The sequence below is a fragment of the Cyprinodon variegatus genome, unplaced genomic scaffold (genome assembly GCF_000732505.1).
Source record: "Cyprinodon variegatus isolate N-32 unplaced genomic scaffold, C_variegatus-1.0 Scaffold385, whole genome shotgun sequence".
NCBI lineage: Eukaryota > Metazoa > Chordata > Actinopteri > Cyprinodontiformes > Cyprinodontidae > Cyprinodon > Cyprinodon variegatus.
The window spans coordinates 193,317-208,398 of NW_015150838.1; the positions used below are offsets into that span (position 1 = coordinate 193,317).

General features: G+C 37.2%; 1 protein-coding gene across 2 annotated transcripts; it reads right to left on the minus strand.

Moving 5' to 3' along the window:
- Positions 1-8,020: 8,020 nt before the first annotated feature.
- ccdc85b (coiled-coil domain containing 85B) lies at positions 8,021-10,025 on the minus strand. Of its 2 annotated transcripts, none has more exons than XM_015387113.1 (2): positions 9,945-10,025; positions 8,021-9,870 (listed from the first exon to the last, which is right to left on the minus strand). In XM_015387113.1, exon 2 carries the CDS (start codon positions 9,291-9,293, stop codon positions 8,691-8,693), a length of 603 nt encoding a protein of 200 aa, XP_015242599.1. In that variant the 5' UTR covers positions 9,294-9,870; positions 9,945-10,025; the 3' UTR covers positions 8,021-8,690. The 2 variants fall into 2 exon arrangements, with proteins under 2 accessions (XP_015242599.1, XP_015242600.1); XM_015387114.1 differs by having other exon boundaries at positions 8,021-9,426; positions 9,554-10,015.
- Positions 10,026-15,082: the final 5,057 nt, after the last annotated feature.

The window sequence follows — 15,082 nt, forward strand, 5'->3', positions numbered from 1 at the left end:
CAGACATAATCTTTGCTCAATATAAATAAATAATATTCTAAAAAAAATGGGCAATTTTTCCACCCCGATTACATTAAGCAGGTGTAACTGAGCTCCTGAGCAGTAATCATGATGGTATCCAGTGGTATGTTAGATTTTCCTTTTTTTACTTTGAGGTACTGACAGTTTAAAAATACTATGCTTTGCAAGTAAACTGATGATCATAAAATGTATACAAAGTTTTTAATATAAAGAATTAAACATTAATGCATTTTAACAAATTTTTAAGTAGGGTCTGTGTATGTATTCCTCTCCTCTACATCAGAAGCCCCTAAATAAAATCCAGAACCAACCTGAATCGGGGAATATAGTCAGCCTTTGTTTAATCTCATCTTAGTATGAATCCAGCTGTTCTTTGAAGATGTCAGATATAAAGTTGTAGAGAGATTTTAAACAAATCAAACTTTAAACATCTGTTCAATTCCTGCATTGACTGTAAACATACTAGTTTTGATCTCCACTGTCTGACTTTTAAAGCAGTGTTAAGAAGAAAGCCATTAAGAGGTACAGTTTGAAATTTTCCACCAGCCATCTATCTATCAAACATTATCTTTAATTTAATGAGACCAAATGTATCTTGTTTGGTTTTTATGCCATCAAAGAAAGCATGAGGTCTTGATGTTTTTTTTAGCTTTAGAAATAAAGATCACAAAACATGTTTGAAGAAAGAACAGCATGGTAATCTTTGTGTGGTATATATGATGGTAAATATTACAATGAAATATTCTTCTCCACTCTTTCTCATCTTTGCTTCTTACGCTCTGGGATTGTCAGTGCCGGTTGAAGCATCTTCTCCTGTAAGCTTCTGGATTAATTATACATTAGCATGTAAAATGCAAGATCTTAACACTTGGAATATATCAGCAAAAAATAGAACTCCAGTCCTTTGCGTTGTGAATAATGCATCACAATATAACGCACAGCCCAACCTTAAAGCAGCCTAGTCCCATTATTTAACATTACGGATTTCTATGCCAGAAATCACTTAGGTTCCAAACGAGGGATTTATGATTACATTATTGCACCCTGGTGGCTTATCATATTAGATTTTATATCTGCTTTTCCTTCTTTGTGTTTTCTATTTCTTACTTAGCTAAGTAGGCTACCGTAAGTAATAATAACAAGACATGACCCAAGGGCAGATACTCTGCATGCACACAATAAATAAACAAGGACGCTACAGCAACGTTCTATAAACCTCCAAAAGCTAATATCTGTATATTTTTCCCTACTGTACATGACAACTGTACATTTTGTGGATGTAAAGGTGAAACCATTGAGCACATATTTGTCATTGTTTCTATGTCGTTTCTCTCTGGTTTCGCTTACAGAGCTTTGGCGCCCAAAAAGATATCTGATTTCTGAGCAAGCTCGAAAAACCTCCTATAGTCACTAATCTAAAGTTAACAAGCTATGAAAAAAATACAATAATGTAATCATTATATTAGCAAAGTATTATCTTCAGGAAATTATTGCTATAGAAATAACAGACCTTAAGACATATTGGAGCAACACTGAAAAACTAAAGAAAAAACAATAAATCAACCAAAATAATCCATTACTTAACCATTTTAATCTACATCTTTTATTTATTTTGTATTTGTTTTCTACATCTGTTCTGTAAATTATATAATCTAGTTTCAAGTTGTGTTTTCTAAGTTATATGTCATTTCACAACTATCAATAAAGCTCTAAAAAAATAAAAAAATAAAGTCAACAACTCTAAACCGAGGTGTGAAAAGAGGAAATGTTCAAGATCAAGTTGATAAACAGTTTGATGCCAATAGACACCAGTAGCGTTATGGATGTATTTGTTTGTTGGAGTAAAAGCTGCAGCAGTTTAAAGTGAGCTGTTAAGTCAGTGGATGTGATAGCAACCTGTCAGCAGATGGCGCAAAACAATGTTATCTGCTGATACACCAGTGCAAAAATTTGTTTCTGGATCAAAGAGGAAGTTAACACCATCAGGATGAATGTTTGGCATATAATATTGAATTTGAAGATGAAAATATGTTTATTTGTTGTATAAGTATCGGACTTATCTAAGAGCAGATCCAAGTTGCTCCAGATGCCTTAAGAGGCAACAGAATAGACACGCTAATAATAAAAAAAAATCAATCACAGCTGATCATTATTCCAAGATTTCAAGGTTTTTGAAAATTGAGCAAAAATCTGAAAACTTTAAAAACATTCTTCAGGTGAGGATATATTCAATAAATTGACATATTTAAGAACTTTGAAAAATCAGAATTTTGATTTTAAATTATATATAGGTCCCCTGAATTAAGAATTTGGGAAGACCTAAAGAACGGGAAACAATGCTTGAATGGGAAATGTTTCATTTCAAAATACACGCCACACTTTTCAGATTTTTGTGAGAGAAAAAAAGTTTGTAAACCCTTTGGATCATGTTACAGAGATTGTCTACTTCATATTGGTTAATCACATCCAGATAGGATACTGCAAGGTCTGTGTAACAGGACAAATTATGAAAAGGTTCAAGTCCTAAGAAAATTATTTTAAGTATTTTTCTATTCAGGTTTTGAGGATTCAGGAAGCAGCATCAGGTGACATGTGGGAACAGGGCCTGGTCGTAGCTTCAATCCACATAGAAGAACCATAATTGTGGTGTGTTATTGAGATAAAGGCAGTAGAACAAAGCTGTTTAAACAGTAAATAGACGTTTTTATTAATACTGAAAATCAAAAGAGTTGAATGAAAGTAAGCTTAGCGACTAAACTTCAATGAGGCCGGCTAATAAACACAACCCATCTAATACGACACAGATTGGCCCTCATCACTTCATGGGTAAAGCTTTTAATCATAACAAAAATGTTTATGTTGCCTGAAAATGTAAATGGAAAGTAGAAGAGAAACATCTCATAATTAAATCTAAATCTATGCATTTCTGTTAATAGAAAGGCTAAAATAAGTATTGAAAATGCCACAAGTTTTCTCAGTAAATATATTTCTAGAGGTGCTATATACATGACATTTTCACCAGATGTCAGTAATAATACATGCAATCCACACATACAAAAAATTAAAACCATTGATGACCAGAAGTTTAGTCATGTGTAATAATGTAGAATTGCACAGGGAAAAAGTATTGAACATGTGAAGACAGAGATGTGCAAAAAGGCATGGAAAGCCAAGACATCAACCAAAATCTCTCAGTAATTAGAAAGCTATCCGCTGGTTTAGTCCCAAAATGATGGCCTGTAAAAAGGTGTCTCTGGTATCATACAACATCTCATGATGGGTAAAAGTGAAGAGTTTTCTAAAGGCCTTCGCAACCTTATTGATGATATTGGTTCCAGAAGGTTTTCTAAACCTCTGAATGTTCCACTGAGCACTGTTGGGGCCATAACCCAGGAGTGGAAAGAACACAATTTCATCATAAACCGACCCAAACTAGATGCTCCTCACAAGATTTCTGACAGAGGAGTGCAAAGAATGACCAGACAAACTGTTCAAGAGCCAAAGAACACTTGTGGAGAGCTTCACAAAGACCTGGAATTAGCAGGTCCAATTGTTTCAAAGAACACAACAAGTGGGTGAGTGGCAGCCTAATGGTTAGGGTATTGTGCTTGAAATTAAGAGGTTCTGCTCCCCAAGCGCCACACAATGACAGCCCACTGCTCCCCAAGGGGATGGGTTGAATGCAGATAGTCAATTTCATTGCTCTGTACTTGTGACAGAGCAATGAAAAAAAAAGCTGGAAAAAAAGTAATGCACTCAACCGCCATGGCCTGTGTGCACACTCCCCACACAAGACTCCATTGCTGAAGAAAAAGCATATTGAAGCTCATTAAAAGTTTGCTGCACAACATTTAGACAAGCTTGGGAGAAACTGAGAGAATACAGTCTGGTCAGATGAGACCAAAATTGAACTCTTTGTATGTCGTAATACACAACATGTTTAGAAGTCAAATGGTGCTGCACATCACCCCAAAAACACCAACAGTGAAGTTTTTGCGGTGGGAACATCATGGCATGGGGCTGTTTTTCTGCGTTTGGTAGTGGCAAACTTCAAAAATTAAAGAAAGGATTGATGGAACAATTCTGGGTATCTATGGTTTAATTTCTTTGTATGTGTGGATTGCATCGATTGTTACTGACATCTGGTGAAAATGTCAACAGCACATCTAGAAATACATTAACTGAGAAAGATGGTTGAATACTTATTTTACCTGCTGTACTTTGTAAAAATGTTTAAATAATGTTAAAGTCACCTTCATTTGAACTTAAATAAAGACCATATATGCATATTACACTAAAATAAGCAGTTGTCAGTTACATTTGGAGAAAAGCAACCCTGCATACTTACCTTGCACTTTGCATTGTCCGCTTTGTATGGATCTATACCAATAACGCGTATCTTTAAATCCTTTAAATAACACATCAATAAACATGTCTCTGTAACGCACTCCATTACTTAACAAAACCATAGCCCATATAAAAAATTTTGTTTTATAAATGAATAATGATGCCGCTCATAATACTGTTGCTATAGTGTCATCTGTTGGTATCTACCGACATGGAGCATTTCTAAATCACTCACTTCAATTTTCAATCAAGTGGGAATTAGACTATTTAAAGGGATATTTCCTGATATTATCCATGTGCATAAAAAAAATACATTTACAGGAATGGGCCAGGTAAATCCACAAAATGGTAATCTTAATCAGCTGCAACTATTTATATGCTATTAAAACAATAATAATTACTCTAAGTGCAGCTTTTTAAATATGATTTGCTTTTTAATGAATCCCATAACTTGGACTGATAGTGGGAATGGTAACATATTCTTGACAGACACTTAGCTAATTGATAAAATGCCTATGAGAGTAATCAATAAGGACAGGGATCAGCAGTGACAGCTGTAAATGGGTTTGATCACTGCAGGCTTTTACTGACAAGCACTGTTGCCCGCTCCCTGACCCCGAGAACCAATGTGGGTGCTGTTACTGTCATTTCTCAAAACCGTAGCCAATGTCTTGCTAATTCATCAAAAGCTCTGAGAGGATCCGCAAAATGAGATTAAAGAGGCAGAGTCAGGATGGGAGCTTCTAAGTAGAAGTGAAAAAGAAAAAAAAATCTGTGTTTATATCACCATCCAGTGACGTTTGTGGATGGCTAAGTGGATACAAGTATTAAAAGCCCTCTCTAGCCATCCAGCCTGGGATCTAAAAATAAAACTGATGAACATCTGTGAAGTGCTCCTGCACGACAAGCAGGGAGCATCAATCAACTGACGCCAAAGCTCCGGAGGTGCAGAAATCAATCACTTGTTCTTTGTCACGCACATGTAAACAGTTTTCTCCAAAAAAAAACAAACTCAAAAGAAAAGGTCAGAGCAGCATAGGTCGTCATATCGACTGTATTTAAAGCTCATCAGTCCACCAATAAACAGCTGACAACAAAATAAACTGCAAATCCATGTGCATTTAACCGAAAACAGTTAGTAATTCTATAATCAACACAGATAAACCCAGATAAAGAAGAGTCTAAGTTAAGATTAATCCTAGTGGTACAGATTAAATGCAAATAAAGGAACCAATTAATTCTGTGATGTGCTAATTCAACATCAACTACATCGTAAAATAGGACGAAAGAAGCAAAACTTTATCAGCTTAGAATAAAAACCCTTAAAGTTTGTAGACCTTCCAGTTTTGATACAAAGAGATTCCAGCAGGATTTTTTAAAAAACAAAACAAACAAATTCTTAATTCTGCTCTCAGTGAAGTTCCTCTAAATATCTACCATGAGCCAAAGCTTTGATAAGTGTGCCAGCTCAATGCAGGCTTCAGCTCATTTTCCTAACAGCATTACAACCTGTAGTATAAACAAGAACAACCATCATGCACATATGGCACTCCAATCCTGCCCTAAGGAAGAGAGGGCACATTAACATTTACACAACTGGGCATCTATCTAGCAAAGGCCGATATCAAATCATCAGTGGACTAAATATGGCTCATAACTGGATTAAAATCAATCTTTAGATCCATGATTTAATGATCTAAGATGAAGTTCTCCAGTGCATTACAAAAGAAGGCTTCTACCAGTGTAGGCTAGTCCAGTGCATGAGATAAATTTATAGATGTGACCCACTTATTGGTCCCATTTGTCTTTTTCAATAACAGATCACTGAAAAAGGAGAAATCTGTTAAGATTTGATAGAAAATATGCTGTAAAACTTCTATAGTTTGTCATCAATGTCTCTGTAAGGTCCTGAAATGTGTAGCATGATAAAGTTTCTCAAATCCTATTGTGGCACAGAAACTGCAGCATTCAGAGAGCTTTAAAGGGACACTCCAGGGATTTCCTTTTTTTTTTAAGTTAGGCTCAGTTAAAAGATTGTAAACATTTAATTTCTTACCTGTAATAAAAGAAGAAAAAAAATATCTGGGTCTTGATTTAGTACAAATACAGATTACAGGTTGATCCAGATGCTGGAGAGGCCAAGACCAAACAGGACTTCTACCAACAACTCCTAATCTGTCTAATATGCAAACGCCACTTTATGAACCTTTAAGCCGTCCTTCCTTTCTAATTAGACAGTAATTGTGGCCTTTATATTTTATAACTATATGTGCTCCCCAAAAAAACTCAGTGTTTACATATCTGCATTTTTGTGCAGTCTAGCAAATAGTCTGTAGCTGTTTTTATGTGTAGGTCAAATTTTATGCTTTTCACATTTTTCTAAATAACCCCATATACCTCTTTCATTTTTTTTATTATGCTACTACTTATAGCTATAAATAGTTTGTTTTTTTTAATATTCCTTCAATGCGTTGAACCCAGCAGTTTTTTTTACCCTTGAAATGAATATGGAGGCAGTGCATGAGCAGTGATCTTCCGGTTTGAAACAAATACTGAAACACAAAGCATTCCTAATGAGAAAACAAGCTATGCCGAGGAAAAATTAAGTAATAAACCTCTCATTTAAATTGTTAAATACACTTGAATGTCAGTAGCAGGAAGCCACTCTGGAAGTGTTTACAAAAAGCATGCTGCTATTTTTAAGTCTGCAGCTGCAAGGATTCATTTATACTTATTTTTGTGTGTATTTTTCCCTTTCAATAAATGAAATAGAAAAACCTTTTTATCCGGGAAATAAAGGTTTGATTTATCTAAAGGCGGGAGCCTATTTTTAGGTTACTGCAATGACATGCTAAACATTTACAAAAAGATGAGACGTGAGTAAATGCTGACAAAATAAGGTGTTCATTATGAAAGTGCTAAAAATATTTGGATGAGAAAAGTTGCACTGTATATTCCGGCCCTTAGAACACACAGAATTCGTTTGACTGCGTTACAGTAATAAAGTAAAGTACAGTAACAAACGAGAGGTCCTGGAAAAAGAAGCTATTTCAGTGTTTATTTTCTATTGCAATGAATAGATAATAGAATAGAATAGCTCTAGTTTAACATTTCATAATAAAAAAATAGAACTGACTAATTTTCTGTTCTGGGTCATATTTTTTACTCAAAAGGTATAATTGAGAATCTTTGCAAATTTTTAAAAAGACCCGCCTTCTCAACATGCACAACTCCGTACCCGCTCCAGAGAGGGAACGCCTATTAAACGGGTGCGAGAGCAAGGACAAGCCTATTTCTCCTTGTGCAAGCTCTGCTTAAAAGTTGCATCGCTCATATAAGCTTACATTCCAAGAGATTTCCACTCTGTCAGACTGACCACCGGTAAGTGAAAATGGGGTCAAGCCTGTAGATTGACAATTAAGAGGACCACTTATTTTGATGACCCACCCAGAAAAAGAACATCCTCCACTATATCTTTAACAGTAAAACCCAAATTCTTTGGGGTCTGAAATGTTTCTCTACACTTTACCCTCCATATATAATCTTGAAAGGATTTTAAAGAAAGTTTAATCTTCAAATCTAAATATATATAAACTACATTTACTTTTTCCATTCTAAATAATTGTTTCACACAGGAAGATCATTGGTGTTGCACCACCTCCAACCAATTTTCCTTGTGGGAATAATTGTTTTTTTTTTGTAATAACTGACAGTGTTTTGCAAGTTTATGAATAGTGTACCAATAAAATGCTATCTAAGGCTATTATATTTTTAAGGCCCTCTTTGGTCTTGTCCTAATTCCCCTATTTAAAAGATAAAAATGTGATAAAAATTCTTCTCTATTTTACTGACAATGTAGATGAGGACATGTTAAATTAAATGATCTATGTTCATTGTAAGATAACCAAATCCAGTTTTTAAAAGTCTTAAATGTGTAGCGTTTAAATAAAAGTTGATCTACTTCTTTTTCAGCATGCCAATAAAAGCTGTGAAATAGCCCTTTACCACAGTGTTAGTCAGAAGCCAACTTTGGCATTTTAACAACCTCATGAACAGAGATAATATAAACCATCTACATTAATGTGTTGCACAAAAATGTACAAAATGGTATAGAAATGCCAAAGATATTTACAGATTTGAATCTTGAAAAATATAATGCACCACTCAGTTATTTACTGTTGGTAAGATAATAACATCTATTGACCTTTTGACATAGACCCAATTTAAAAAAAAAAAATCCTGAACTATCCCTTTAATCTCTCCTGTTTCGTCTATCCATACATTATAATGAGTCCAAGGCAGAGAAGTCCTTCCACCGACTGTCAGTCATCTGGTGAGCACACCAGGTGGAGCTGGTCTGGACTTCCCACGCTGCCTGTGCTGGAGCTCCCGTCCCCCAAGTCCCGGGCCACCATGCATGGCAGATTGAGCTCCGTGGACCCGCCGGGGCTGGAGTCACTCCTGCTCACACACTCCTCCTCCAGCACCAGGCACAGCTCCTTCAGATCCAGGTTCTCCTTCACCAGCCCGTCCTGCATGCGCTCCAGGTCAGCCAGCTTCTTCAGGTAGCCACCCAGGTCCTCCCGCATCACCTTGGCGGCATGGTGACCAAAAAGCTGCCACTCCCGGGCCAGCTTCTTCACCTTGAGCCTGTCGTCGTCCAGGAAGCAGCACAGGTCCCGCAACTCGGTGTTCTCCTCCTGCAGGCGCTGGTTGATGACTTTTAGTTCCCTGATTTCCAGGAGGTGCCCCTGCAGCTGCTTGTTGACCTCCTTGATGAGCCTGCCTCGCTGGATCAGAGCAGAGATCTTCTCTGACTCCTCCTTACGCAACCGGCTCACCAGCTCCTCTTTGGAGCAGGCCAGCAAATCCTCATCAGATACCTTTGACAGCTCTCTACTTATGATCTCACCCTCACTGCCCATTTTGTACAAGAAAACCCAAAGACTCCCTGAGAAACTGCTAAAATGCTGCTTTATCTGATGCTCAAATGACAGTTATCACATCCTCATCATCTTCCTCTGCAGCCACTCTGAGCCAGATGTCACCATGCAATCACTGGAGGAGGAAACAGAGGCAGACATGTGATGTCTTTATATAGATTGCCCCCTTCAAGGCAAAGTGACATCAGTTGTGTTAAAATACGCCCTTAATGAGGCCGGGTAAGAGGATGCACCGCAAGCACCTATTAATGTCAGTTCATCATCTCCACAGCAGCAGGACGTGTTTTCCAAAGGCCCCTGGGAGAACAACAGTCCTTGTCGTCCAAGAAGACAGCGGTTCCTCTGGAAGTGTTAACCTCAGAGCACACAAAGACAATCACTGAGGTTTATCCCGGCGGATGCAAAAAAACAAAAAACAAACAAAAAAAAACCTTAGCAGATGTCGTGGGGTTTTCACGTCCGTGGCATCGTGTCGGCAGGCTGCGTGTTCTCCGCTGCGCTTCGGTTGAATGAGGACAGATATCCGTTGCCTTGTTTATGGCGCCGCCGCCTTTTCTACCTGAGGATGTGCATTTAAATGACGTTAAATAGAAAAAAATAAAATAAAGGAGGTAAAAGGCAGTCCGTTCTCACCCGTTATCTGCTCATTACAGGCGCTTGAGCCTCCGGAGCTGGGCTGTTGCCACAACAATGTCTGCCCTGCTCCGTTTAATGACTGCTGAGCGGCGAGCAGCGCGTGAATTCACAGCGCGACCGGATATACACTGGGCAGGCCTACAAAATAAAAGCCTGGTGGAAAAACGCACTGAATACAAACGTATCTTTGGACGACAAAGTCACTGAAAAAGAAAAAAAACCTGACTTTACTTTTTACATTGAATGATTAAAAGGAATTGTAAATTTTTGCAATTTAAATTTAAATTTAGAAATGTATTTTCAAATCCCATTTTAAATATCCATTTAAAAGTTCATACATCTGGTATAAATTCTTTCCATATCACACATTAAAAAAAATAATTTCCCTGTTTCATTTTCTTTTTTCACCTTGCCTTTTCAAATCCTTTTTGCAGTTGCAATTTTCTTTTTTGTCCTCTCCATTTACATTTTACATGGCCCTTCTGGTTCCTGAGCACAATGAAAACAAATTAAACCAGGGGCTGCTCAAGTCCAGACCTCAAGAGCTACTCCCCTGCAACTTCTTGAAGCACCCCATTTTTAACACGCCTAAATCAAATGAGTGGCTCATTACCATGCCTCTTCTGGGCTAAATGAAAGGATTGAGCCTTTCCATTCAGGTGTGTTGAGTGAGAGAGAGAAGAGATGCATATAAAAGTTACAGGATGGTAGCTCTTAAAGGACTGGACTTGAGCACCCCTGAGTTAAACCAATCACAGTTGTTACTCAGATGCAACCATCTCCCTCATTGGTCATTTTGTGAATCAGGTGTGCCAGTCCCCCATAAATATCAATCTCCTATCTGAAATAAACACTAAAGAGATGCGAATAGACTTAATGTTAAGAACATTTAGTCAATTTTCTACTTCTAATTAAAGCTTTAGCAGTAGACGTTAAAGCCCACAACACAATGTTACCCTTTTGTTCAAGACAAGTCCTTATTGTTCTTGTATAAATACATTTGTTTCAGACATATAGCTTAGAATTCCCTTATGGCTAATAAGCAGAGGCAAGAGTAAAGCCCTAAAAAATTAAATAAATAAAAGTATTCCTTTCAGAGTTTAATGTTATGTGTGCCTGAGCAGCTGTTTGTCCGACATCTCTGTGTTTTTCTCTTATTGTTCCATATTTTATTTCTTTCTGAAGGAAGTGGATTTTTATGATGATGTTTAACTTGACAGATATTGCTAATCTGAAATGATTGAGGTTTCATTTAATCTTTCCAGTGGGTATTTGAAACGCCACAATTATGCATCAGTACTGCATGTGGTATAGCTTTTTTAAACAGGTTATCTTTCTGATGGAAAATGTCTAAATTTTAAAGTTTAAAAATTATAAATTCTGAGAGATTTATGCTGCATATTCATTTTATTAGACCCCACCGACATGGAAAAGCTTGGCTTACAATAAAAATAAATAGGAAAGATCTGTGTGTGACATTGCTTCCTCCAGATGTATCTATTTACAAGAACTATCTCACCCTTTAAAATGTAAACTGTCTCTAGTGTGTCCTACAGCGGAAAATGACCCGAAAAGCACAGCACATTCTAGCTATCAGGAGAAACTACTCGTTCTTTTCAAAGAACAGTGTTGGAAAGTTTGACTGGAGGCGGTATTTTTCTTTTCTTTTTCCCATCGGTTTATGCTGAGGCATTCGGCCACATCCTTCCGCCCTCTGTCCCACCTCCATTGTTTCACTGAGGCCATAACAATGTAGGGTGTTAACCGAGCTGAGGGGAATCTGGGGATGGAATCAGGGTGTCATGGGAGGTTAGAAACGAGAGTGTTGATGTGCAGCGAGAGATCTGACAACAACACATACTTCTTTGGGGGGGGGGTTATTTTTCTCCCACATGTTGTCATTTTAAAGGACACATGCAGAAACACAGAAAAGGGAGGGTGAGGACATGGATTTACAGGGATTTTTGGGGATTAATCTCTGCAGGAAAAGAGAGCGGATTGTGTACATGCAGCCGGCAAGCAAAGTGCATCCTGTTCTAGGGCCCTGTGTGTGCAGAAACCTATCTCTGAGTTGACACTTTCCCTAATAGCTTAAGGCTCAACCTGAAAGATACAGGTCAACAGAAGGGTATGTTGCTGCCAGTTGTCTTATGTAATCTTAGCCATCATGCACTGTTTTTATTCATTTTAGGTTTCAGTCTAAACATTGAAGACTTTCTCAGCAATATGAACTGTTTTGTGTTGGAGAGAGAAGAGTCACATGAAAATGAACTTATTCCAAGTGTGATGTTTCTTATTAATGAACTCATGCAAAGCAACTTTCATTTCAGTTCTTTTTGTTTGTTTATTTTTTTTTCTTTTGGAAGTGTAACAAATAAATGATGCCCTTGTGAATTGTTTTTTATAGAGTGCAGCCGGTGTGATGAGCAAACAATGAACTTGCAATGTGAATGCTGTTCAGGCACATTTTTATATCTTCTAGACAGCAAACCTGGAAGAGTCAATTCAACTCCAAGAGAGTTATATGCAACATTTTTAAAGTGTCTCTGTTGGTCCTCACTAGATCGAGTTAAAATATCCCTCAGTCTTAATAGTTTAAATTCAACATTTATCAGGGCTATATTTAATTAAACTGGTGCATAGTCTCAAAAGATTAACAACACACACTAATGTTTCTGGATTTATGCAAATATAGCTGAGTATCATCACTGTAACATAATCAATCCCATGATGATATATTGTAGCCACAGCTGCACTGGGGCACACAGACAGAAGCACGGTTGCTATACACATAAACACTTCACCAATGCTGATTAAATCCCAGCAATAGCGCCGGGATTCTAACTTGGGACCCTTAAGCCAGAAGAGAACATTTTGTGGCCTATGCCTTATATAAATATGAAATACTTACAGTTTTTCTTAATCACGTTGAGGAATTGCTAAAAAAAATATATATATATATATATATATATAAATTTGAACAAAACCTAGTGGCAGTTCAATGTTAATTTCATTCAATAGCCTATGCTTTTGGAATGAAGCAATTGAGTAAATACAAAATATCTGCAGAACTACCACTTTTGACTCGCTTTTGAGAACTTGCTTCTAGAGTGTCTGTAAAAATTAACTATACTTGTAATGCAGAATTGTCATTTTTCATACAACTAATAATTAATTTGATTGCTTGCATAATTGCACACAACATTGTTGAGCATGTTTTCAAATGTTCTGTACATCCACCTTAAAATAGCTGTAATGTTTTTCCTTGAAAATGTCCATAAATAACTTTTCTTAGGTAAACCTGGTTATATACTGAGGTATTCATTAGGAAACAGGATCGGCATAAGGTGCAGCTGTATCTACAAAACGGAAATACATGGAAGACAGCCTCATGGAAGAGGGGTGAGGATACATGGAAGACGGGGACAAAACTGGGGGAAGAAGAGGAAGAAGGGGCGGACCACATAGACGGATTCCAGATGAAATCAGGGAAACACTATATTGCTATGCACTATCAGAGGCTTGCACTGGGACATCACCTTTTAATATCTATATACAGCACATATTTAGTGTGGGATAGTGTTATGCAGTGAAAAAGTAAAGAACATTTTGCAAGTTTTTTTTCTGTGCCTTTAAAATGATTGCAAGATATCCTAGAAGAGGTGGAAGAGGCCCCCATTTAGACTCAGCAGAAAAATATGCAATGGTGGATGCAAACAATGCTATCAGACAGCAAGAAATAGAAAGAAATGTTCTGGAAAATGGAGAACAGTTGAAGTATTATTTAAGCTTTAAAGATGTTAATCAGCTGCTCAACAGCATAAAAAAACAACTAACCAACGAACATGTTATGGTTGTTATGGTTACGAATCAGAAATGTCCAGAAAGGAAAAGAAATACCAGCAAAAATCCTTTCAGTTATATAGCATCCGACATCAAAGGGGGGAAAAATGGAAAAAAGGAACTCCGATCCACAAACTGAGGAAACAAAGCTCTCACAAGAAGAACACCAGAATAAAGCCTGCAGAGCTACTCCAACATGCAGCCATCTCAAGAGGCGCAATTCCAAAAAAAGAAAGAGTTAAGGTCTCTCTTGCAGCTTACATTATCTCCTCAAGCTATGAGTTCCCATCTAGTTTGAATAGAATTGTAGAATAGAATAGAATAGAATTAGAATACAACAATAGAATTGTATTGTCCTTGCACAAGTCAAACCACCAGAATTGGTCACATCTAAATATGACAAACAACAGGAAAAACAAGATGTTTGAAGCCCTTAAACATCTCACGAGTGAAATGATAGGGTTGGTTAACTTCAATTCATCTTTCCCCCATTATCCATCAGAGTCTGTTTGGCACTGGTGTCTATCTCCAGCAGTCAATGAAGGAAAGGTGAGGTACACCCTGCCACAAACAACTACACCTAAGGACAATTTAGAGATGCCAATTAGCCTAACAACCTACAAACTCCATGCAGAAAGACCCCAGGCCTAGAATCAAACCCAGGAATTTTGTGTTTGGCAAAAGTGCTAAAATCTGCATCACCATGCAGCTGGTTAAAGTTGGTTAACTTTTCTCTGGACTAAATGGCAACAAGGGGACTCTCGCTAAATATTTTTCAGTTGGAGGAGATAACCCTAGCAATTAGATTGCCCTCAACTCTTCCTAAAGACACAAAACTTGCTTTTATTCATATCTGATGTTTGATGAGAAATCATAGTTCAAATTTGTTTGGATGTAGTAAAGATATTTTTTCTCAGGTAAAAAAGAACTAAGACATCCACCTGTTCTGAGAATGTGAATATTTCTTAATAAACAATGGGGAGTCATCACAACATAACAAGCAAGATTTATAATGGGCAGTCAGCAGTGATGTTAGTTCTATCCTATTTGAAGGCACAAATACCGCGAGAGTTCAGCTAGCAGAAAAGTATGTTTTTTCTCACGATGTTGGTCCCTTACCTTCATCTGGTAGTTATAGCAGTTTGAGTATTTATACTAAAGAGTATTTATAATTTAAATGAGTTTTAATCGTCTTTACCGTATAATCTTATATCATGATTTTTTTATTTGCTAGCACAGGCAAAACGCTTCATTATCAGCGCGGCTTTAATTTCACCATGGCAACCATAGCC

What these genes read in the sequence shown, in the direction of transcription:
- ccdc85b (XM_015387113.1), bottom strand. Translation starts at nt 9,293, where the DNA reads ATGGGCAGTGAGGGTGAGATCATAAGTAGAGAGCTGTCAAAGGTATCT.